At 37.2% G+C, this 26541-nt stretch overlaps 1 protein-coding gene across 1 annotated transcript; it reads right to left on the bottom strand.

Moving 5' to 3' along the window:
- Window positions 1-11479: 11479 nt before the first annotated feature.
- LOC144439533 (ribonucleoside-diphosphate reductase large subunit-like) lies at window positions 11480-25953 on the bottom strand. The gene is made up of 17 exons (XM_078128838.1): window positions 25867-25953; window positions 25638-25726; window positions 24154-24331; window positions 22934-23034; window positions 22568-22627; window positions 21422-21538; window positions 20679-20764; window positions 20399-20540; window positions 20033-20116; window positions 19385-19626; window positions 18390-18591; window positions 17815-17964; window positions 16747-16968; window positions 15869-16081; window positions 15456-15551; window positions 14346-14534; window positions 11480-13382 (listed from the first exon to the last, which is right to left on the bottom strand). Exons 1-17 carry the CDS (start codon window positions 25889-25891, stop codon window positions 13191-13193), a joined length of 2388 nt encoding a protein of 795 aa, XP_077984964.1. The 5' UTR covers window positions 25892-25953; the 3' UTR covers window positions 11480-13190.
- Between the last annotated feature and the right edge of the window lie 588 nt (window positions 25954-26541).

The following is a 26541-nucleotide window of genomic DNA, read 5'->3' as shown; positions in this document are numbered from 1 at the left end:
CTTGATAAACTTGATACCTATAGAAATTTTAAATCATTACTTCAACCTGAATTGCATTTGTCAGCTGTCACTATTGTTAGTCATTTGCACGTTTTAGCTGCCCTTCACAGTTCACACGTACTGTTTAAAAATTGAAACAGGAAGACGACAAGGCATTGACAGAGCCGATTGAATCTGTATCATTTGCTACTCAAATGAAATTGAAGATTAGTATCACTTCCTATTGAAATGTAATTTTTTTTTGGCAATGCTATGTCCAAGTATATTCCACACTATTTTATTCTCCGCCTGCTTATGAAAAAATTACTGAGCTATTATCATCTGACCAAGTAGTTAATTTACAAAGTCTTGTAGTCTTTCTACAGCATGTTCTATCAGTAAGAGCTGAAGCAAATGAATTGGAACTGTAAACTTTAATCGTATTGAGGGGGGGAGGGGGAGGGAGGGAGGGGGAACCGAACTGAACAGAATAGAATAGAATAGAATAGAATAGAATAGAATAGAATAGAATAGAATAGAATAGAATAGAATAGAATAGAGAATAGAATAATTCAGTTCAACATCTCTCTTGAGAAACTAACCTCTGAGCATATGATTATCTAATTTAACCTGTTATCGCAACCAATATGATCAAAGTGTCCCATTGACTATTCTTTTCAGATATTATAAATGTGTCACTATGCGACGTCTTTCTGGGAAAACAAAACTTCATAGAAGACAGATTCCAGGCTAACTGGTATGTTGCAAAGCTATTGTGCAAATTTGAATGGCGTCTCTAGATACAAAACCTCATAATTTATTGACCAGTTTGCCATTTGACCTTGAATATGGCGGTCAAAAGTGAAAGGTCAGGGTAGAAAAAGAAAGAAATTTTTTTGTCATTTCATTTTGAAAGTGTTTACCAAGGTCAAAGGTCACGAAATTAAGTGATGTACATATGCCTCACATAGTAAAAGACAAGACATGATTAAAATATCATCATCACTTGCAATCGTTGACTCAAAAAGCTATGAAGATAATCCAAATTTGGCTATTTGACCTTGAAGAAGATATTCAAGGTCAAAGGTCAAGAAAGCTCATATATAAGTGTGGGCACTTGAATGGAGTTGCTACTATTACACCTTCAAAGTTTCAAAGTTATGCAAATTGTGAAATTTTACAACAAATATGGCTGTCATTCGGCCGTGTTGATCAGTTGCAAAACAAAAGGACGTACATACATATCTCACATATTATGCTGTGTCTGTGCCAAGTTCGATTGAAATTAGTTGGCGCATGTCAGACATATGAGGATGAACATACAGACAGACGGAACCCAACGTAATGGCCCTCTCCGGGCCATGCCCGTGTGTGTGTGTGGGGGGGGGGGGGGCTAAAACATCGCTGGTATCTGAAGATATGATTAGTTTACAAAATGGTTTAGTATACTGTTCGATCATATAAGAGCGATCATCATGGTTAATTTTGAGCTGAGATAAGGGGACTTTATTTGTCAGTAAACTTGATAAGTAGAAAAATGTGGCAAATGACCCAGGAATATATCTCTGGGTTGATACACTTGAGTCAACGGAAGTTCAGTTCTAAGAACAGGTTGGTGTTTATACAGTAGTTTTGTACATTGCCTCGATTAGTATATATGGAAACAGGCGTGTTCAGTTGTTTTCAACAAGATATGCGTGGAGTTCAATGACCTTTACACTATTTAATTTACAGTAATTGATGAAATTCGAAGTACTGTTGATGTTAACTTGAAACCATGAATAATAACACCTAACATTTCAGGCATGTTTCACATTCCGAGCGTGAGAACCACCACAAAACATTGCATAAGTACATTATTGTTGAGTCGGTCAGTCGGTCGCCCCTTGTGGTCGCTCGCGTCGTTCCTCTTTCGGGTCAACAAATACGTGTACTTTTAATCCAGTTGTGTTCGTCCATTACAGTAAGGGGTTTTCAACATTATCTGGCATTGAATCACCACACATGTGAAGAAAAAAAATCACTATCCTCTAAATTCTGTATTTTCCTTTTCTAGACATTAAAAGTCAGGATTTTGACGGTAATCTTTATGAGGGCCTATTTCTATGGTAGCATGGCCAGCTAGCAGTTACGACAAAACGAAGCCCCTAACTTTGGTGATTTCCCACAATGCCTCATCTGTTAAGTGTACGCGTATATACGGCAGACCCCAGTCTTCTAAATGAAATTTGGCAGTTTTAAGAATTATTTTTTTTTTGTAGAAAAGTCGCGCAGTACAGGATTGATTGATGAAAATAACTTTTCTTGGTCTTTTATGAAAGCAAAAACAAACACAACTAGGACAAGATCAGGTTCACTTTCGTTTCCCTTCAAGATATGCCAAAATCAGACTACAAAAAAAGTCTCGGCATTTATGACTCCAACTACCATTTGTAGTCAATTATTCTCCCGACAATTCCCCGAAAGATCAGTTTCTGACGTAAACATTTTCCCCTGGTGATTACACGTACACATATACATTGCGTGAATAGGTTCTACGACATATCAAATATCGAAAACGTGGCAAAGTTGACGAATGTTGTCGTTCTGACATAAGTGTATGTATTGTGTCAAACTACGAAGTGTAGGTCCTGACTGGCACTTTATTACGTACTCAGTGTTCTCCATTTTTACTATCTCCACCCGGAGTCAGACGCTGACGATTTTGTGTTTTTTGCCTAGAGGTAAATTAGACTGAAACCAATAACTTACATCATGTATGAGTTCTACTACGGTAGACGAGGGGGACAATTCCGCGCTCTCAATGACTGGGCGTTTCAAAGCAATTTCCGCGCTCTCAATGACTGGGCGTTCAAAGCAATTTCCGCGCTCTCAATGACTGGGTGTTCAAAGCAATTTCCGCGCTCTCAATGACTGGGCGTTCAAAGCAATTTCCGCGCTCTCAATGACTGGGTGTTCAAAGCAATTTCCGCGCTCTCAATGACTGGGCGTTCAAAGCAATTTCCGCGCTCTCAATGACTGGGCGTTCAAAGCAATTTCCGCGCTCTCAATGACTGGTTCTACACACCTCTGTATACGAGTTGGACTCGATTTCTCTGTACACTTCTATTTCCTTCGTTGAGTGTCGTTTGTGTACGATTTTGTTGTTTCGGAAGGCGGCGCTCACTCCCGTTTTGTTCAATGCATATTGTTTACACTTTTAAAAATCACGATGTTATGTCACCCTGTATCACGAATTATACCTGAGTAAGCCTTTTAAATGTTCATGCCTAGGGTTAATTTTGGTTCTGCTTAGCTGTAGTTCGGGTGGGGGGGGGGTATCAGTGACCAGCTCTAATCTGGTAGTGGTGTGCGGTCAATATCAACCCCAGATCTCAGTCTAGACCTCTACTGTTTTAAGAAACATTTCCGAACGTTTCCGAAGGGAATGAAGCCTGTAAACGTCATGGCAATATCTGAGGAAATCCAAGAAGTCACACGGCGGAAAACCTAATGTAATTAATTAATTGGATGGACTACGATATATTACATTACACTATTCTCTTTGGGCAGAGGGACTATCTTTTGATAGTCACTTCCCTTAGTCATTTTGAGCTCACACACACACACACACACACACACACACACGTGTGTATATATATGCATATATATTTACATACATCTACACAGATAGATACATTTACACTCACAAAGCAAATACGTGCTTGCGTGCGCGCGCACACCCACGCACGCATACACATGCACTTATTGTACAGATAACTACTTGTCGAACTACACCACCTAAAATATGATATACAACTGGTGACCGTTTATACATTGCCAGATTACGGCTCTGTAACGTTACACTTAACATTTGCCAAGATTACCTTGTCCTTGGCCATGTTACGACCTTGGCCTTGCTACGAATACTAATTATCATCATAATATACGAATGTTATACAAAGTAATTGGAAGTATTGACACCACTGCACTACTACACTGTATACGTGTGGGTCATGGAATGTTTTCGGGAACGGAGTTTGGTTTATAGATGTACCAAGTCGCGCCGACATCCGCATCGAGACGGTAGAATTCTGTGAATTTTAACGCTGTGAAAGAAATGTTAATTTGAATTCAAAGCTGATAAGTCACAATCACTTTTAGGAAGCCCAGTGTGTTTTCCTTGAACGAATACACTGTAATCAAAAATTCCTCTTTCATAGCTGGCTCTAGGCCGGCTTCACGATACAAGCGTGTGGTTGGTGTTTTCCCGAACATGTCCATACTCGCAAACCAGAGTTATTATTTCTACCACTACACTTATAAGGAGCGAGATCAATAGATCACCTATGTAGGATAGAAAATTAAATTCTTATACTTAGGCCTCAGACCCCCCCCCCCCCTTTCTAACTAAATTGACCAAAATTGAAAATTGCTTCAAGCCGCACAATCAATTTCAAATCAGTATGTAGCTAGTAGTATGTAGTGCTGTGAATACAAAGCCAGTATGTAGTAGTATGTAGTGCTATGAATACAAAGCCAGTATGTAGCAGTATGTAGTGCTGTGTATACAAAGCCAGTATGTAGTAGTATGTAGTGCTATGAATACAAAGCCAGTATGTAGTAGTATGTAGTGCTATGAATACAAAGCCAGTATGTAGTAGTATGTAGTGCTATGAATACAAAGCCAGTATGTAGCAGTATGTAGTGCTGTGTATACAAAGCCAGTATGTAGTAGTATGTAGTGCTGTGTATACAAAGCCAGTATGTAGTGAGTACAAATTCTTTTACTGACACTTTACTTTATTTTAGTGCTATGCATTAACTATAGCAAAAATACGTCCATTTCTCAATTTGACATTTTTAAAGAAATATCTGTATTTAGGGGTACAAAGCATCCATTAAACGTAAAATCGATTAAGTAGAAGAATTACTTTTAATCCTACATTGAACTATTGAGCAGGCCCCTAAGTTCTAGATATATAAGTTCAAGGACTTTGTGTACCAGATCTCGTTCATTTGGGTATGTTGTTTTTGATGATCAAGTCAGTAGAAAAATTATGCAAATGAGAGTGCCTTAAGCTGAGTTTATATACCCTTTTCGAGTGTTTATACTTACATGGAGTCTCGATTAATCTATAAGGTATAGAACAGCGCTTCAGAACGTAATACGCATGCGTTAATGTCGATGCATGTCTCCTATCATTGTTAGAACAGTTGATTGCCTAACATGGATCCCTTGACATTTTTTATACGTATAAAAATTACGTCATCGGGTCGTTTAATATGTAAGAAGAATACTACGTATATAAATCTCACCCAAAACTTATCAAGTCAGTTTGTGGAGTCTGTGGAGATTGCTGACAATGGGCACGAGTGCTTGCATATGCTCGTGTGAAAACGTGGAAGGTGTTGATTGTGTCGTTGCCACCACACAAGGTGTTTGGTTTATGTCTCAGCCATCTCAGAACTTTTAGTCAGAGTGGTCTGAAGAGCCACTCATGCATCATTCCACCTTGACTCATCAACGTCATGTCAAAATGGTCGTGTTGAATCGAAGACGCTTTGCTTTGTCAAGATGTTTCGAGTGTTTACAATAATATAGCCACAGTTGATAACGAACTTTACAATAATAACGTGTATCCATATTACTAGTATTGTCATTCAACTAATACAGTGAGAGTGTCCACTTTCTTTTATATCGTAGTACCTATAGCAACTGACGCCGACTGGCAAGCTAAACACACCGGATGATAAGAAGTGTCAGAAATTGCTTTTGTACATTAGCCGTGTCTCCTCTCAATTCAAACACACAGTCTGAAATTACTGATGTTGATGTAGGAAACCCAGCATGGTACGATAACACGATAAGTGTCGAATCTACCAGAGTCCCTCAGGATTTGAGACAGTTACTGTAACAGTAGTTATGTTATTCTGCATTTGAGTATACGATGGAAAGAACGATAATAGAAAAAACCCACATGTAGAGTTACAAGGACTACTTTACCAGTCAATGCCAATGCATGCCTCGTTTGCCATTGTCTCCTGGCCATTGTTAAAACAGTTTATTTCACACTGCAGGGATAATTTTTAAAAATGTAATTATGAAGAATTACACCATTCAGTCATTTATACGTTATTTCTTAATATCAGGTTAAGTTCAGTCAATTGCAAATACTTGAATGCTTCATTAAGTTGAATACTGGGAGTATTTTTTGAATATGCAGCCAAATTCCGCCCAAAATGTGTAAACTCGAGTTGTGTCCCTTTTAAGTACTACGTGTTATCACTGAGAGTACTCCAAAACAAGTTGATTACACGAACAGATTGAACTCATATTCACTGCTATTTGGATCAATTTAGGGAGTGATCAGGTAATGCGGCCGAAGGTGGGCTGGCACATTCTCACTGCGCTCACAACAACCTAGCTATAATCTGAGACCCCTCCCACCTTCATTCACAACAAACCTAGCTATAATCTGAGAACCCCCCCCCCTTTGCTCACAGCAAACCTAGCTATAATCTGAGACCCCCCCCTTCGCTCACAGCAAACCTAGCTATAATCTGAGACACCCCCCCCCCCAGCCCAGTTCTTTTAAAACAGACCGAACCCACCTTGGTATGGTGATCGTCTCTTTTTTTTCTTTTTTTAATAACGGATACCAATTTGCAACTTATTATTTAGGTTTCGGTGTTTAAATAACACAACATAATCCACTAAATTCATATCAGGGAGGTTGAATGGGGTCCCCTTCAGGTACAAGAAATATAGACATTTCTACCATTAATATACTACTCATTGGTTCAGTGGAAGTAAAATATCGAAAATTACGACGCTGCTTAAAAACCTGGGAAAGGGATTCCTGTTCTATGTGGACATGGAAATTGTTTTTGTGAGGTCCATCCCCTGTTGATGTAAAGCTTTATGGTGTAATGAGGTTAGTGGGAGCTCGAGGATAGGCTATTGATTTATGTACAGATTTTTACTGAACCCCCTCCTCCAAAAAAAGTGAGAAAAAAACTTTAAATGTAACGTATTGACAATTCTATAAAGCCACTGCTGCACCCCTTAATGCAAAGTACTGTTACTCATAATTGTATAGTAATTCTATAAAGCCACTGCACCCTTTAATGTAAAGTACTGTTACTCATAATTGTATAGTAATTCTATAAAGCCACTGCTGCACCCCTTAATGCAAAGTACTGTTACCCATAATTGTATAGTAATTCTATAAAGCCACTGCACCATCTTAATGTACTGACAATTCTATAAAACCACTGTACGCCTTTAATGTACTGACAGTTCTATAAAGCCATTACACCCCGGATTTAATGTACCAAATTATAATTACTTTCAATCGAAGGCAATGGGCGGGATTGGGTCTAATGGCAGGTAATGTCTTCTCTTTTAAGTAAACAGTTCGATAATTGACAGTTTTCGCCTGGGAACAGATGGATACGTATCAATCGACTTAATGTGGTGTGTTTTTTATCATCAATTATGACCATGTCTACCTCGTATCGAATGTGTGATGTGAAAATTAAAATTCGACACACTTGTAATATGATGTCAGGCAACAGAAAATGCCCCCCCCCCCCTCCACCCCCTTTTACTCACAGTACGTAAGTTGAAGAGGTTGGCTAGAAATTTAGCGAGTTGACGGCGGTTATGTCTTATATGAGAAAGACATATTCGTACTCTTACATAAAACTTGGAGGAAAGTTTGACACTACAAGTCAATTTTTGATAATTACTAGATCGTAGCATGATAATTTACCGTTGAAAATGATAGATAATTTTGTAGATAACATCACGTCTGTCCATCATGTGGGGGGCTGTTTGACAACTCATGATATGATATGAAGGTCAAAACATTAGAAAATGCATTTAATATAAGTTTAATGACTTGTAATGGAAACTAACGATGACAAATTGAAACCCTGATGGCTTATTAATTTGTTGGCGTGACGCTCTTTACGACAAAATTTATGCGCACCATAATGATGCACGTCACAGGAATCAGCGTAGTCTTTGATATTTTACGAAATTACCCCCTCGAGTCCCTATGGACTATACGTAATGTTTAATGTTTGCGCCCGGGTGTTTGAGCCGCCATTTGAGTTCATTTTTTTCTAGCGCATGAGCCCTTTGGTTTGATTTTCGAGTTGAAGAGTTTGACATGGGGTCCACTCCGAGTCTACATTGTTTTCGATTTCGATAAATTGGTCTAAAGTGTGGTCTATTGTCTACCAAATCACAACTGTGCCATTAATTGCCCCAAAATGTTGCCTCCTGAGGGAAAAAGTACGAGTGAACACTACGTTTTGTGACTCCCATTTCCTTACTCAGTATGGAATTCCTACAATGTATTTTGGTCTAAAATTTGATCTTCTAAAAACCTGCAATGTTATGAAATGGTGCAAATTGGTCTTTGGTCACAAATAATAAATGTCTTTTTATATAACTGACGACTTTTTAGTAAATATGTCTTTGATCGATTAGGCGTAAAAAAAAATAAGTGTTTGGTGTCGGTTACCCGACTCCACCTAGTTTTTCACTGCCGACCCTAAACTTTTTTTTTACGTATTCGAGAAAAAATAATAAAATCGCAAAAATTGTGAAGTCTCACGAGAACTTAGTGGATGCGGAAACTGGCATCAACTTAAAGTGCCAATATGGATGAGAATTGGGTATTTATTTTGGATTTTTAATTTATAAAACAACTTTACTACGTTTTTCTACTTGAAAAACCGATGTGAAATAACATATACCAGGTCCTTGTTTGTTTGTTTGTTTGTTTGGAAAATAATGGAACACCTGAACTACACTCGAGCATGAAAAAAAATCTACCTACCCCACCTATTCTAAAATAGAGCGAAACCGGAACCACACAATTTTTTTTATCAGGCCTTACACTTGAAGAAAAAAAACCCCGTCCCAGATACAGCTGTGTGGTATGGTGTATGAGGCCATTCCAGTCTGCAAACAGGAAATTGAGAATACAGCGCCCTCACTCAAACTAGGGGTATCTTAACCTCGTAGTGCAGTTTCAAGAGCTTTGTCCCTTGGTATTCTGTAGAAGTGTAAATCAGGGATGTTTTTCATATTGTTCAGACACAGAGGAAAGCAGCAGTGCTCTATGATTAACTGAGTAACCTATACCATGTATACCCCCAAGGTACACACAGACAGGAAGTAGAGCGCCACCATGACAAATTTTAGAAAGGACTGGGATCTACCACAGGAAGGGCACTGTCAAGTCTACACTTGCATGCACAGAAATCCAACAAAAAGGTTATTTCATGTTCATAAACCATACCACCACAAAAGTATATGACCGAAATAAACCGACACATCACTCACGATAGTTATAGAAGTAATATTGTATTCAAAAGCAAAAAACAGATTATAGATTACATTTACAACCTAAGCTTACACAATGATATGGATATAATTAACTCAAAACATAATTAATTCCTGAAGAGGAACTCTTCTTGCTCTAACTGACAATTTTCGCCTGGGAACAGATGGATACATATCAATCAACTTAATGTGGTGTGTTTTTTATCATCAACTATGACCATGTCTATCTTGTATCGAATGTGTGATTCGACACACTTGTAATATGATGTCAGGCAACAGTAAATGCCCCCCTCCACCCCCTTTTACTCACAGTATGTAAGTTGAAGAGGTTGGCTAGAAATTTAGCGAGTTGACGGCGGTTATGTCTTATATGAGAAAGACATATTCGTACTCTTACATAAAACTTGGAGGAAAGTTTGACACTACAAGTCAATTTTTGATAATTACTAGATCGTAGCATGGTAATTTACCGTTGAAAATGATAGATAATTTTGTAGATAACGTCACTTCTGTCCATCATGTGGGGGGCTGTTTGACAACTCATGATATAATATGAAGGTCAAAACATTAGAAAATGCATTTAATATAAGTTTGATGACTTGTAATGGACACTAACGATGAACAATTGAAACCCTGGTGGCTTATTAATTTGTTGGCGTGACACTCTTCACGAGAAAATTTATGCGCACCATAATGATGCACGTCACAGGAATCAGCGTAGTCTTTGATATTTTACGAAATTACCCCCTCGAGTCCCTATGGACTATACGTAATGTTTAATGTTTGCGCCCGGGTGTTTGAGCCGCCATTTGAGTTCATTTTTTTCTAGCGCATGAGCCCTTTGGTTTGATTTTCGAGTTGAAGAGTTTGACATGGGGTCCACTCCGAGTCTACATTGTTTTCGATTTCGATAAATTGGTCTAAAGTGTGGTCTATTGTCTACCAAATCACAACTGTGCCATTAATTGCCCCAAAATGTTGCCTCCTGAGGGAAAAAGTACGAGTGAACACTACGTTTTGTGACTCCCATTTCCTTACTCAGTATGGAATTCCTACAATGTATTTTGGTCTAAAATTTGATCTTCTAAAAACCTGCAATGTTATGAAATGGTGCAAATTGGTCTTTGGTCACAAATAATAAATGTCTTTTTATATAACTGACGACTTTTTAGTAAATATGTCTTTGATCGATTAGGCGTAAAAAAAAATAAGTGTTTGGTTTCGGTTACCCGACTCCACCTAGTTTTTCACTGCCGACCCTAAACTTTTTTTTTTACGTATTCGAGAAAAAATAATAAAATCGCAAAAATTGTGAAGTCTCACGAGAACTTAGTGGATGCGGAAACTGGCATCAACTTAAAGTGCCAATATGGATGAGAATTGGGTATTTATTTTGGATTTTTAATTTATAAAACAACTTTACTACGTTTTTCTACTTGAAAAACCGATGTGAAATAACATATACCAGGTCCTTGTTTGTTTGTTTGGAAAATAATGGAACACCTGAACTACACTCGAGCATGAAAAAAAAAATCTACCTACCCCACCTATTCTAAAATAGAGCGAAACCGGAACCACACAATTTTTTTTATCAGGCCTTACACTTGAAGAAAAAAAAAAACCGTCCCAGATACAGCTGTGTGGTATGGTGTATGAGGCCATTCCAGTCTGCAAACAGGAAATTGAGAATACAGCGCCCTCACTCAAACTAGGGGTATCTTAACCTCGTAGTGCAGTTTCAAGAGCTTTGTCCCTTGGTATTCTGTAGAAGTGTAAATCAGGGATGTTTTTCATATTGTTCAGACACAGAGGAAAGCAGCAGTGCTCTATGATTAACTGAGTAACCTATACCATGTATACCCCCAAGGTACACACAGACAGGAAGTAGAGCGCCACCATGACAAATTTTAGAAAGGACTGGGATCTACCACAGGAAGGGCACTGTCAAGTCTACACTTGCGCACACAGAAATCCAACAAAAAGGTTATTTCATGTTCATAAACCATACCACCACAAAAATATATGACCGAAATAAACCGACACATCACTCACGATAGTTATAGAAGTAATATTGTATTCAAAAGCAAAAAACAGATTATAGATTACATTTACAACCTAAGCTTACACAATGATAGTGATAATTAACTCAAACATGATTAATTCTTGAAGAGGATCTCTTCTTGCTCTCAGTAATAAAAGCTGAAATTGGTAACGAAAGGAGTAATATCAATTTATTCTGATATTCAAAGAATCTCATCCTAAAAAAGGATACAATACGTCACATGTTGCTAAAATTTAAAGGGTACCATACAAAGAGTTTGGGGTTAAGGAGGTAAACCTTTCCACAGAAAATGCTAAAATTGTGATTCAAAGTATGGAAAATCAAATCAAAATTACGCCACATAGGATAGAATGTAAATTTGATAGATTTCTCCATTGTTAGTGTTGCTGTGGTTCAAAAACGAATGTCATTGGTAAAAGGTACAGGAATCTTATCAAAGCTTTACACTTGTGTTACAGGAGTCATCCCACCCACCCCCACGTACAAGGTGTGATATTCTTAGTAAATTTTACCAGATTCCCTTCCTAGGGTTCCCCCCACTAAAATTGTGGGAAAAGGAATATTTGCAAATTTGCTAGAACCCCCCCCCCCCCCCATAACTGGGGTACCCTTTAATATCTTACCAAAAGAATGAAATAAACCTACTGCAGAGTAGGCTGGGAAATAAATTAAATTGAAAGGAAAGAACTTCTTGAAAGAACCCCCCCAAAAAGTAATACCAGTGTAACGTATATTAAATATGTATTTGCAGATTACAAACCCAAATGCAAGATTTAATGTTGAATGGTCATCTATATACAGTGTACACTACAAAGTGTAAAAAAAAAGCCTGCTACAATCTTCAGCACTTGAAATTGAAACATAGAAAAATACACAATTTCTGTTCATTCTTTATATAAAAGTGTTATTATTCTTTGCAATGTGAATGATGCCATTTGCCTTGAATATGTGTATCCTACCAGTTACTGCATAAATAGAGTTCACATTCTGAAATGGATGAGGGCTAAAATACTCAGGAGACTACAAGAATTTATTTTTGTAAATCACATTATGCACAAGTCAAGTCTGGAATATTTATGCAAATGTGTCAAAGTTCTTAGAGGGAGGTCAAATATTGCATAGGTAGAGCAAATGTAAAGTTGATAACTACATTACATTATTAATGGTTATAGACAGTTTATTAAGGAGTATAAAGTTGGTCTCAGATTCAGAATCAGATTCAGATTCACAATGGAGGACAATATGAAGCCAGTCTAATATTGAACCTCAGGTTGTCTCATATTTGAAAAATCACAACAACACCAGAAAGCGGTCAAACAAGAAATTATAACATAGCGAGTACAGGAAATGTCCCACTTCTCACCCATTGTAAAATATTACTTCTACAGACTTTTAAATAAGAAATTTTTTTTTTAAACGGCCGCAATGCAGATTCCATCATTGGAATAGTGCACCTACCAACAAACACATCAGCTGAACTTTGACCTCTCACAAATGTCTTGGCGACAAACTTTTATCTCTTGATTTTCAGGTAATTTCGCCATGCAGGCTAGCTGAGACATTCCCTTTCCCATCAAGCAAGCATGAAGGGGGAACATTTCCTATAGTCTGGACTGCTTTTTTTTTTTTTTTGCGTTATCATGATTTTTCGGATATGAGACTGAACCTGAGGCTCAACATGAGAATGTCCTCCGATATGAATCTGATTTTGAATCCGAGACCAACTTTATATTCCTAGTTCATATCATTTATGACATCAGTCAACACACACACACACAGTAATTGTCACAGCACAATGTCTTCAATTTAAGATCCACACATAAGGCAATCGTCCTTGTTTTGCAATGAACACACCATTGCAGCTTCGTTTTTCTGGGCTTCCTCTTTTGCCTTTGCAGCTTGAGTTTGGGTCTGTTTAAGTGATGATTTATCTAATGTGAATTTGATTGGGTCAGCAGCTGGTCTAGTACGGAGGTAGTACATTCCTGTCTTCAAGCCCTGTGAAATGATAATACAAGTCGTTTGGGTACAAGTACTGATGTTACAAATCGAACTATATTCATGATTTTGAAAAAGTGCCACAAAAGAGTGCCCCCCCCCCCCATCTCCACCCTTAATCAAAACTCATTTTTCATAATTTTTCACTGTGACATTATGTACACTTTAGTCACTTTTTTCCAAGTGTTTCAACATGCCATATTTTGGACAAAAGTTGGTAGCGTTAAGGCCACTCGAGGTGTGCTGTTTAGGTGTCTTTTGGCCCAGATGAACGTCACCACGTCATAATCATTGTACAATTGTAAATCATTATTGCTAGAAATCCATAGCAAAAGATAGTTGCATTCTCAACCAGTCAAAACATTCAGGTGACTTGTTTCTGATCATATGACACAATCTTTATAAACTCAGAGTTGTTGTAGTCATATTTTGTTGACTTTGTCATGTAGTCATGTGATTTTTAGCCCTCATTTTCCCTGACGTGGGGTGCCCTCTTGTAACACTTCTTTTGAAAGTGATGGCAAGGTGGCTACCAGAAATATAGCATACCAGCTTTCAAATTATTTTCCTGAAGTATTTTGTATAACATCTCGCACCTAGACTGTCATTTCAATAAAACTGAATTTTCAAATGATTTATTTATTCTAAAATAGACAAACCAGAAGTCTGTGCCTCTCAAACACATAGAAGTGTAATGTTATGAAAAGGTGGGTTGGTTGGTGGGTGTGTCTTTCAATGCTTTGGAGAAGTTTGTATCTAAAATCATAAGTGGCCAAGATTATGCCCCCCCCCCCCCCCGACAGATGTATCGACCCAGATGGCACCATGCTTTCATATGCTGTTTTAGAGTAAATTGTTGCGTTGAATCAGAAAAAGCACATTACACAACTTAGTGGAAAAAAACTCATAACAGCGCCCTCACAGTCAATTGTGTAAAAGACAAATTCCCATAGAGATTCTTACCTTATTCCAGGCATAGAAGTGCATACTGGATAGTTTGCCATAGTTAGGTTCAGCTATGTGTATGTTAAGTGACTGACTCTGGTCAATAAAAGCTCCTCTATCTGCTGCCATGTTGATAATGTTCTTCTGAGATATCTCCCAAACTGTCCTGTACAACATCTTGATGTCTTCTGGTATACCCTCAATGTCCTGTAAAACACACAGATAAAACTATGAAGTCACTGCTCTGTATCTCTTATCTTCTACTTCTATACTGTGTAAACATCTAAAAAGGATTATCATCACATTGGCGGCGTCCTTCAGATCTCGCTCGTCTTCAGGTGAGCACGAGCTATGAGATCGGTTATATCAATGCTGGAGAGGGCAGATTTGAAACTGTCTGTTGTCTTTGATTGTTGAATGGCTAAAGGTAAGAGATTCCATTCTGGCATTGTGCAAGGAATAAGTGAATATCCACCAGCTATGAAACCTTTCTTCAGGTTCTGTTACCATTCCACCCCCAAACGTACACCGTATCATCATTTCATCTCCTGATATTCTTCTTTACTCTGTTCTATAGCCTTTAGTACCTATATACAAGTTTTTTTTTCAAAACAATTTATCCAAATTCTACTTTGGGCCTTGAGAGAGTATATAAACCATTTTAGCGAATTGAATACCAGATTTCAATCTCAATACAAATCTCGAATGACCCTTTTCTTTCCTTGTTACGTAGATGCTGAAGTCTAAGATACAAATATAACAAATTGTGCATTTTGGCAACCAGCAGCTTTTGCACCTAGTATAAAATGGGCAAGAGAAATCAATTGGTACTATCACTTTCATGTCAGGAAAATGAAAAATTCAGTATTTTTTGATAAAGATGGTGGGTCTGTGAAATCCGAGTTGCCCAGTCACTTTACTGGGAGGTTCCCAAAACAAAATTCTGATGTTTTAAGGCAAACCATGTCATTTTTTGCTGACGTGTTCTACCATTCGTCTTTAGAGTAACTTTCTATCGAAATGTCTAACCCCCACCAAGTTTTTTCCATTACTGTATACAATGCAAGTAAAACAATCACGTTTTCATCAACTTATTTAGCAATACTTAGGAATGTATTCAAAGATTACCTGGATAGATCCATTGTTGGCAATCAACATATTCTTTGTATCATCATTCCACAGACCAAGTTCTGTCAAGTCGTTGAGGAGATGGTGATTTACCACCTGTAGAAAGAGACGCATAAACACTTGCATTAAAAAAAAAGACTATTCCTCAATCAACAAGTTCATTTAGATTTCATTAAAATTATCGACAATATGAATAATGTCATGAACTGTAGAATGGGAAGCAGATGCACTCAATACAGAATCAAGGGATATTAGATTGTCATGGTTTTTACAAATGTTTAATAAATTGTATTTGAGGGGCATGATTATGTAATCCCCCAATATCTTTCGTTGTTGTCGGAAAATATTCTCCAGATAGCACCCTCATTTAAGAAAAACATTGGGAATAACATATCTCGACCAACTTTACACACCTGAAATTCTCCAGACAATACCCTCCTTGAGTAGATGTTACTAGTGTATGGTTCAATTGCTTCATTATTTCCAAGGATCTGTGCTGTAGAAGCGGTTGGCATGGGAGCCATCAACAAACTATTCCTAACTCCATATTTGGCAATGTCTTTCTTCAGAGCATCCCAATCATGCAAATCTGTTGGTGTTACACCCCACATGTCCTGCTGTAGAATCTGGAAAGGGAGAAAAAAATACGGGATTTTTTACCTCACAACGCAAAACATACACAAAAACCCTAAGAATACAGTACGTTCTGTGAAAAAACCATCTCAAACTTGGGGAATTCAAATGCAATTTTTCCATAGAATTGTTTTGATAAATGCAGTGTACGGTTCAAGGGCAAAATTATGCATAGCCAAACATTGTCACACCTGTACATGACTACATCTGGTCTGTACATCTGGTTTATACCCTAGTGTGGTTTTCTTAGTCTAAAATCTGATACTTAATTTGCATAACAGAAGAGCTTATTATTATTGGGTAAATTAATGTTGTGCATTACAACCAAATACTCTATAATGGCTAGGATTGACTCAAGTTAGAATGACTTTTGGGTATATTATCCTTACTTCTGGCCCCAAGACAGCTTGCAAACAGCACTCCTAGTGGCCAAACCATGAAATCTTTTGTCTTTCCTATAACCAGCCTAAGGTGTATTGATACCATTGTAGTGTATTTTTTCTTTGTACTTCCATTAATTACAATAATTCATTTTGTATTCTTACCATTACTACACTAGCAACTACTTATCTCGGGAATAAATCTGTACATTTTCAGTGCAATTATTTTCAACTTTCTATATACACGTTAGTTGAACAAGGCATCATTTATTACTTACTCCTTTGCTGACTGGTGAGCCTTCATATGTTTCATAATGACCTTGTTCCTTTGCAAGTTCACAACTGGCTTTCAAGGCACCGTAATAGATTGTCTCAAAGATCTGTTTATTCAGATGCTGAGCCTCAGGACTATCAAATGGATATCTCATCAGAATGAACGCATCAGCTAGACCCTGTACACCGATACCAATTGGCCGATGACGCATGTTACTGTTGCGAGCCTGTTAAGTATGAATGAACTCTGTTAGCATCACCTTACACAATCAACTTGCAATCCCCCATGACTTGAACATCCTTCTGCTCTGGTTTATTTACTGGTCAGTCTATGTCACAAACGTTCAGAATTGCGTATCACAAGATATTTCACAATACTTACAATTTTCCCCCTCCCCGTGACTTAAACGTGATATTCAGTTCCACGACATTAATTTTTCTTCCTATGAAAAATACTTTTTTTTGTAAAATATGGCTCGTTTTAGATGCAATATGAGATAGGACGATTTTCCTTTTCAAGCCATTTCTTGCAAGTCTCAAATCTGTCACAGTGACAGTCAAAAGAAAATGTTTCAGATAATCAGAACATTCATCATTACACACCATGCGTAAGTCACATAGGATTCAAAAATATATATTGTATTCAAACAGAAAATGTGAGATTTATTTACTGGTCAGTCTAGTCTGTCACAAATGTTCCGAATTGTAATTATCGTTCACTTTTATTTCTTGAAGGTGAACTTCACAAATTCATACTATTATCCAATACTTTTCTTCATGAAAATACTAATGCCATGTTATTCAGGGATGTGGACAAGGGTTGGTAGATGCCAAAAAACCAGCTACTCCGTAATTTCCTGTAAGCTACTTTTCCAGGAAGTTGTGTTTATAAATTCTTTGTTTCAATCACTACACATCCATTACGGGCATTTTCCTGGGTCTCCCCTGTAGGTATTACTGCCTACTTTTCCAATTTTACCAGCTACTTATAAAATGAGCTGCATATTTTCCTTGGCCAAATGAAAAAAAATAAATAAAAAAATTGAGGAATAATGTCCCACACCATTACTCACCTCTACAATGGGATAAAAATTGACTTCTATAATTTTGTTTAGATTTCGTACAATCACACCAGTGACTTCAATCAACTTGTTAAAATCATACGTTTTATCTGGTTTGACAAACATATTTAGAGCTATGGATGCGAGGTTACAAACAGCCACCTGTTAAAAAAAAGAAGACAAACCAAGAAATGCAATGACACTAAGAAATGTCAATTTAAAACTAAAATTCAGTATTGTATTAATATTTGAAAAGCTGTACAGAAAGTAATTCAAAAGGTCATCTTTGTTCCACTTTAATTCCCTTCCCTTATTGCGATATTTTAATTTATGATGAAGGTTTTATTAATAGTAACAATGATTGTTTTAACATGAAAACTCATGTTATTTTGAAAGCAATTTTACAGCTCATGTATACATACATAGTACATACATACATACATACATACATACATACATACATACATACATACATACATGCATGCATGCATACATACATATACCAACTCTGTTATGCATCAGTAATTTGAAGTTCACTTTAACAAGTTTTTGTGGTTTGAATAAACTTAAAACAAGGACCAACTCACCTCATCAGCACTACTGTATTCAATAATTTCTGTACATAAATTACTACATTTGATTGTTCCTAGATTCTGTTGGTTTGACTTGCTGTTGGCTGCATCTTTGTATAACATGTACGGTGTTCCAGTCTCTGTTTGAGCTTCAATGATTGCATACCACAACTGCTGGGCTTTGATAGTTCTCCTGCCTTTGTTTTGCTTCTCGTACCTAACCAATGAATAGTATCATGGTTAAACATCAATTCAAACCAAGTGTTGGCTTACAAAGCCATAAAAATAAACATTGACAAGGAGTAATACTGTCTTCAATAATTCTTCATCTGGACACACCTACAAACACTCCCATTAGATGAATTAGAGCAGTAGTTTCGAGATTAAACTTTTTGATCAACAATCAGGTTTTTTTAAAATTTAAAGTGCTGCAGTATGGTCAAGCTATCATAAGTATTGGTTTGAACAATTCCAAAATAGACACAAGTATATTACCCGCCAAACACTGTCAGGCCCAGTGTGCTCTCTAATGACAGCCAAATTTTGATGTTGTGAGTCAAAATGATAAAACTGGGATTTCTTGTGAGTCATCACATAGTAAGAGATAGGGGAACACCATATTTTGGTGCATCACTCCAAATTGTGTGCATCAGTGGCGAGTCAAATTGACTTGGAGGGCACACTGGTCAGGCCTGATATAAAACTACTACTTTGCATTGAATCTTACAACATGTGTGTACTTTGCACTTTCATTTCAATAATTTCAAAACGAAGAAATATCCTTAACAATTACCACGGCAACTGGTCTTTTACTAAGTCGTTTACTGACACATGCACAATTTTGCCATGCCTACAGCATGATTGACTGAAGCTCAGTTCAGTAGTGGTAAAAAGCGTAGTTTTGTATACTTCAGATCAGTAAACCCTTCCATGGCTTCCCTGTCAGAACCACCATGAAGGCATCTTACAGTTGAAAGGAGGGGGTGTAAACATTAACAAGCATGGCTTACTTTTCATAAAGCTCCTCAAACTCCTTCCCCCATGTATCATGCAGTCGAGGACATTCATTTGGACACATCAATGTCCAGTCTTTGTTATCTTGAACACGTTTCATGAACAAATCGGGGATCCACAAAGCATAAAAGAGATCTCTAGCACGCTGTTCTTCTTTGCCTGTATTCTTCTTGGCATCCAGAAACTCAAATATGTCTGCATGCCAGGGTTCCAAATATATAGCAAAGGCACCAGGACGCTAAGAAAGAACCATACATGAAAAGTGTTTGTGTTAAATAAACAACATATAAACCGGGTTAACCTGGTACTGGGGACACTTTGCACTATTTTTTCGGAGTTACCATGTATCACAAGAATTTCCTGTCAGAGAGGCATATCAAATAGCTTTAGAGGTCACATTGGTACAAAGCATACAGTTCTATACACTGTTTAACCCCCCCCCCTCCAGTTTTCAAACTTGTGCAAGTCTGTTTCTTACCTTGTTTATCCCCCTCCCTCCAGTTTTCACTATTTCCCCCTTGATACCCCCCCCCCCCCCCATTTTCAAACATCCCACCTTGGTATACCCCCACCATTGTCACCACACACACACACACACACACACACACACACCATTTCAAAATTTGTACCAGTCTATATCTTACCTTGTTTCCTCCTTGGTCAACATATCTTGCAGTATTATTGTAAACCCTCAACATTGGCAGCAGACCGTTAGAGTTACCATTAGTCTGTGCAAAGAGATCAAATTCTCTATATTAATAATCCATCTCTCTGACATTTCACTACTCAGAAACTTGAACACAACAAGTCCTTAGCCTCGGCATATCTTTTCTCAAGCATTTGTCAAAATAGTAGTGGGCAATAACATGGGGAACTGTATGCTACAAATATAGGGAATGTTTTTCTGTATTATTTTGTCCTTTTAACTATTGAATAATTGCATGTTGTTCTTCTAACTCAAATATCTTCTCTGTTTAGACAAGTTATTAGGGTGAGATGATATCACTTACCCCGGCTATGTAACTACCAGAAGCTCTAATACAGTGAACATTAACACCAATTCCTCCAGCACTCTTTGAAATCAAGGCACACTGTTTTAATGTGTCATAGATTCCTTCTATGCTGTCATCCTTCATTGTCAGCAGGAAGCAACTACATAGAGAAAGGAAATGTCAAATAGTTAGGGAAACATCAGACAACTAAATTATAAATAGAAACTATGGGCATAATGGAAGATATCCATTTCTTTCTATACTGGCCTTTATATACATGTACATTGATGTTATTTACCTTGAGAGTTGTGGTCTGCATGTACCAGCATTGAACAATGTAGGGGATGCATGGGTAAACCACTTCTCTGACAGCAAATTGTATGTCTGTGAAACAAAACAGAAATGGAAAGGTTCACTTCTAGTGTTGGCAATATATACACGACATGTAAATAGGAAATTGAAGTATAGTTTAATCAACATTTACTGCATCTCTGTAATACAAGGCTCAACTTTTGCTGTTACTTTGTTCAAGAAAAATTCAACACCAGTGTGTCCGCTAAGCTAATCTGACGTGTCAGTGGCACACATAATTTCTAGTGATAGACCAAAATTTGGTGTTCCCCTATCTCTTACTATTGTGACTTGCAAGAAATCCCAGTTCTTGATTCTGACTCGCAAGAACAAAATTTGGCTATCATTAGAGGGCACATGGTCCAACGTATTTCAGTTTAAATCAAGAAAAAAAAACGGATTATAAAAATTGTAAACAATAGCCACTACATGAAAACCAACTCATTTAAAATCCAATATGGCTGCCACTAACTATATGTTAACACTGAGAAAATACAAATGATTAATTTCCTTCAACAAGACAGTGAATTTTCAGGGAAATTGGTCTGAGTTGCATTCTATTTTATAAAGACTCGATAAAATTGGTTATAGGTTTATTACCGTACATTCACAAATAATTTCTTTTTTTTTCATCCACTGTAAATGATACTGTAGATGTCCAGCTTTGACAACACAATGTATAACACTCACCTCAATAGCAGCATCTATATCATTTTGATGGATTCCAACTGATACCCTCATCAACATGTGTTGTGGTCTCTCAGCAACTTTACCATTAACCTTCAACAGGTAAGACCTCTCAAGTGTCTGTAGGAAAAATATGCATGGTTGAATCAGTGCGCCCTTCTGTAATGGTATTACATCCATGTACATCATGTTTGAATTTTTATAACACATTAGTATAATTATGATGGAATCATTGTACTGTATGACATTTAATCATGTACATTGTGTTTGAATTTTGACAACCGTATTATTCTCGGTACCCGTAATAGCTTTTTACATCATGCTAGAGGGTCAAAATAGAACAAGGACCTTGACTTATTTTCATGTGCGCCTATAGTAAAATGCATGTGAAGTGCGTGAGGTGTAAGTAATGGTGTCGACCACGAAACTGAATGTTCATTATTTTTATGATGCACCAAGGCAGTAATATTGTATTTCAGGTACTGAGAATTGTGATATTGCCTACATAGTACTGTAGGTACTCTGTGCAATATTTTCCTATCTCACAAGCTGTGTGCTCAGTTTTGAAACTATACAATGACACAAAATCTGAAGAACTGGCATAATTTCATGCATACCATAGTCATGATCAAGAGCCTTAGTAAAATGATTATAGTATAAAGGTAGAGTTTACCATGTAAACAGTGTTTAATGAAAATATGGAGAAATTACCAGATATGTATATTAGAAAATGTCAACATTTATTTGGCATGTTGTGCAACATTTGTAAGTCACAACTTTGACATTGAATAGAGAATAGGAACATGTCTGAGCCCGCAAAACCACATACTGTGTGACTTTGTCTTGTGGACATCACAGCAGTGGGTGAAATCGCTCAGTTTACTCTATGATAGCCTAAAATCCAACATGTATGACTAGAACAGTTCGAGGAACAAAACTATCAACACGTTATAAGAAGTGAATCTTTATATCTAAGATTAGTTTTATTTTTCATTGAATGTATGAATATTTTGTCAGCCCAGTAAAATTGACATGGTTAGGCAAAATATTGAACTGGTGTTAGAAGTGAAACCAAACTGTGTTTTACATCTATGGTCTACACAATGAAAAACAGAAATAACTGAAAGATCAAAAGAGTGATGTACTTACCTTGAAACCAAAGAAGTTGTAGTTGAAATCTCGGTCGTAGATAATTGCAGAGTTTAGACGCTGTAACATAAAAGCAACAATTGAAATATATATCAGTTTTGAAACTGCAACAACTTGAAGCCATGACAAATACATCAAAACAGACAAAGTACTGGCACTTATGCAAATGTACTGTGGAATAAAACCTAGAACTATCATAATAATAGTGAAGCATGGTAGAAACATGCCAACGAGGGTGTTAGCACCGTGTTTTCTGTACAGTCGGAAGAACAAGGCAAATTTTGCAAGCTGATGGCCATTTGGTTTTATTACAATGGTATTTCCAAATTAGCATTATTTTCCAACCTACAATATCTTTGTACTCACCTCTCCATTGTTTATGATGATATCATACACCTCCTTTGAGATCATCGGTGAGTGTTTTCCATTCCTGGGATTCACATACTCGTACAGTTCCGTCATCACAGCTAAAATATGCACAACAGTATAATCAAATTAAACTAAGAAAGACTACAAAACTTTTACTGTCACATATCAAATTTACCAGGATGAGGAGCATAAAACTTTGATAAATTACATTGATATACGAGAAAGAAATTAAATCTATTTCCCAATGATGAGAACATACTTATTTAAGATCTTATCCATGTTAGACGAGAGTTGTTAATAACAAATCACCTGCTGGCCAAAGATTCAGTGAAATCATGAGTCGAGAGGTGGAAATACAAAAATGACATGATCCAATTGTAATCAATCTACATACAAGAACACTGCGACTTTAATTACACTGATCAACTTTTCTGCATCAGCCTGGCAGGAGGTACTTTTGCATCAAATACATTATAGAATGGTATTTGAAATTTATAGGCTGTAGTGTAACTTATGAACAAACATCTTGAACTAAGGCTTGAGTACAGAATATTTATTATTGTTCAAAGCAGATATAATTTTAAATCAAAACTTCACAATTACACTCAGTGACTGCCAGTGTGCCCTCTAAGCCAATTTGACGCGCCACTGACGCACACAATTTCTAGTGACACACCAATATTTGGTGGTCCCCCATCTCTTACTATGTGGTGACTCACAAGAAATACCAGTTTTTCTCATTTTGACTCACAACAACAAAAGTTGGCTTTTGTTAGAGGGCACACTGGTGACTGCTAAATAACCTAGATGTAAATTCCCTGTAGTTGTCAAAGGCCCAGTTCACATGTTCAGCAGTGTTTTTGCTAAGGTTTGGGAACCCTGGTAACAGAAAGGGAGAAAGAGGTAAAACTGGTAGTGCTTCCCATGCAATGTATCATAGTTTAGGTGGGGAACCCCGGTAGATTTTACCTACTTACCGCCCTTAAATAAAACACTGATTAGGATGTAAAATGTAGGTGTGAACATTTTGTCTGGCAGAGGCATAGAAAAGGTTGGTGGAGGGTCTATGGCTGATCCAAAACAAATGAATGATCCTAATTAATTGATATGAATTCACTGATAAGATAAAACTAATGATGTTTGAATCTGGGAGCAACAGCCTGGCCATTAAAAAAGTCAACAGAAACACAGCTATGTTGTGTGGTTTGTGTACTCACAAGTGAATAACTTGGTTGTTTCTTTGTGGAGATTTGATACTGCAATTCTTGCTGCAAGGACAGCATAGTCAGGATGTTTGGTGGTCATGCTAGCTGCAGTCTCTGATGCCAAAGTGTCAAGTTCAACTGTGGTTACACCTGGATAGACACCAGTTATTACCTTCATGGTGATGGCAGCCTGCAAACACACATAATAATGTATGAGTTTTGTGTTATTGAGATCTACATTTCCATGTAAACTTGAGCTACTGAGTATTTATAACATGAAAAAAGTCGAGATGTGAAATATGCCCTGGACCTATCTTTGTACATGATAGCTATCAAAACCATATGGTAGTACATTGCTGACTGACTTACTATGTGAGATAGTTTGCTAGATGTGTCAACACACAAGAATGTCATTGACGGCTGAAATGAGAGTATAGTGTTTTGCTGCGGAAAAAGAATGGTAACACTAACACAGAGGGGAATTTTTTGTAGAATTGCAGTTTCCTGTATACCCTGTAGCTTTAGTTCTATTTTTTTAATGAGGTCATGGGATGGCCCATTAACTTTGATAGGACTTTGATAGAACTTTGATAGGACATATTTACAAACTTATGAAGTTTCTATAACTCAAAAAGTCTGTAAATGCTTTTTCATTTAAAATGCAAAAGAAAATTCATCTTCAACTCTAAATCTGGATATACATATAGGATACTATTTACTCCACTGTGACTGTCTTATACCTTGACCCAACACTTGCTACAGGGTCGGGTGTTTTGTTTCTAACTTTCTGGTTGTTACTATCACAAAGTTTTTATTCCAACAATTACCTAAAAAAAACATGGAATATATTTTTTTTTCTTCTCGCTGCAAAACCTGAATTCTGGCGGCAGTTATCATGATATCGTCAAAATTTGGGATTGCCCTTGAATCGAGGACAAAAGGCAGATACTCGTATTTCCCGCCATCTTTCACACTAACAGCTGTTCCAACAATGGTACACAAAACAAAAGAATATGTTGTCTTTCACAATATAAGGATAGCAACATAACGGTACATTTTCTTCTGTCGTGTTTCACTGTTTACTCATATGCCTGATAAAGTTGTTAGTTTAGTATTATTTCGTAGCAAACGAAGTTTCACCGCCATAATGTCTAACTATGGTTTACATGTCAACAGAACAAGTTTAATTTCCCGGGAAATTTATAAAGCTCGCCACCATAGAAATGGCTACGCATATTACCAGAAAATGAAAAACAAGTCACATACATGAGCATAAAATTGGCCTTTCGCTGGTTTCCTTCAGTCCATTTCTGTTTTCCATACTGTACGCTAAAAGTCTCAATATATCTGTCAGTGTTTGACTTTGCTTCTTCGTGTGTCATTATTGGTTTGTTTTCAATTTTGGCGCCTTTTTCACACCTTCACCCAAATCAATTAACAGTTCCATATGCCACTCAAAATTATAACTTACAGAATAGATAAGAACCTATACTCACCGGGTCAACAAACTCGCTGTTCAGACTGTAACACAATTTTGATATTCTGGACGTGATTTTGTCGAACATAACCTTCTCCTGACGGCCATCTTGAACGAGACAAAATGTGGAGGGAAATGTTGAGTAGACTAGACACAAAAAACTTTTCATATAAATACATTGGTAAGATGATATATTGATATAGTTTGCTATAAAAGGCATGTTAGTGATATCATAAAGTCGAACGTACCTCGTTTGTTGACGTACATCGTCATTTTGAAACGTTCTGGGACAAATACTCGACAGCAAGACCTACAAAGTCCGAACCTTTCTTGTGTGATGATTGAACGCAGCGCCAAAACCAGCTGATCAATTATTCATGAGATGACCTTTGACTTCGAGAGTGCTGACGATTCAGATAAGGCCAGCTAATCTATTCAAACAGAGGTAAAAGCTCACCCTAGTTCATCGTTTTTGCAACTACACAAATGTCAACATTATAATTGTTCATAGATCTTTATAACGTTATCTTTTGAACTAGTCATGGAGATATGTCTCATGGTAGAATAAAAACGCTAGGAACACACTTTGAAGAGAGGAGGGCAACAGTGTATATGACACCACACTGATGGATAATGTGGTCTTCCAATGTGGTACACTTATCTCACGTGCACTACACGTCCAGCAGGGCTCGCTACATATAATACGAGTGTGAAGCTACCATCATATTCATATTCATATTCACTTTCAAAAGTTGACCTCTAGCTCAATGTGAATATGATGATAGCTTCACACGTTCATCATCAGATTCGAAGTCTTCCGAATGGGTACGAACAAGCGTTCGGCAAATCACATAAATCCTTCATTGGCAGGTTGAAATCATGTGATTGTAGTTACTTTTCACTTGATTTGTGTGGATTTGCCA

The sequence above is a fragment of the Glandiceps talaboti genome, chromosome 8 (assembly GCF_964340395.1).
Source record: "Glandiceps talaboti chromosome 8, keGlaTala1.1, whole genome shotgun sequence".
Classification (NCBI taxonomy): domain Eukaryota; kingdom Metazoa; phylum Hemichordata; class Enteropneusta; family Spengelidae; genus Glandiceps; species Glandiceps talaboti.
Note: the sequence above shows the minus strand (reverse complement) of the source record. Positions and strands in the feature narration are given on the sequence as shown.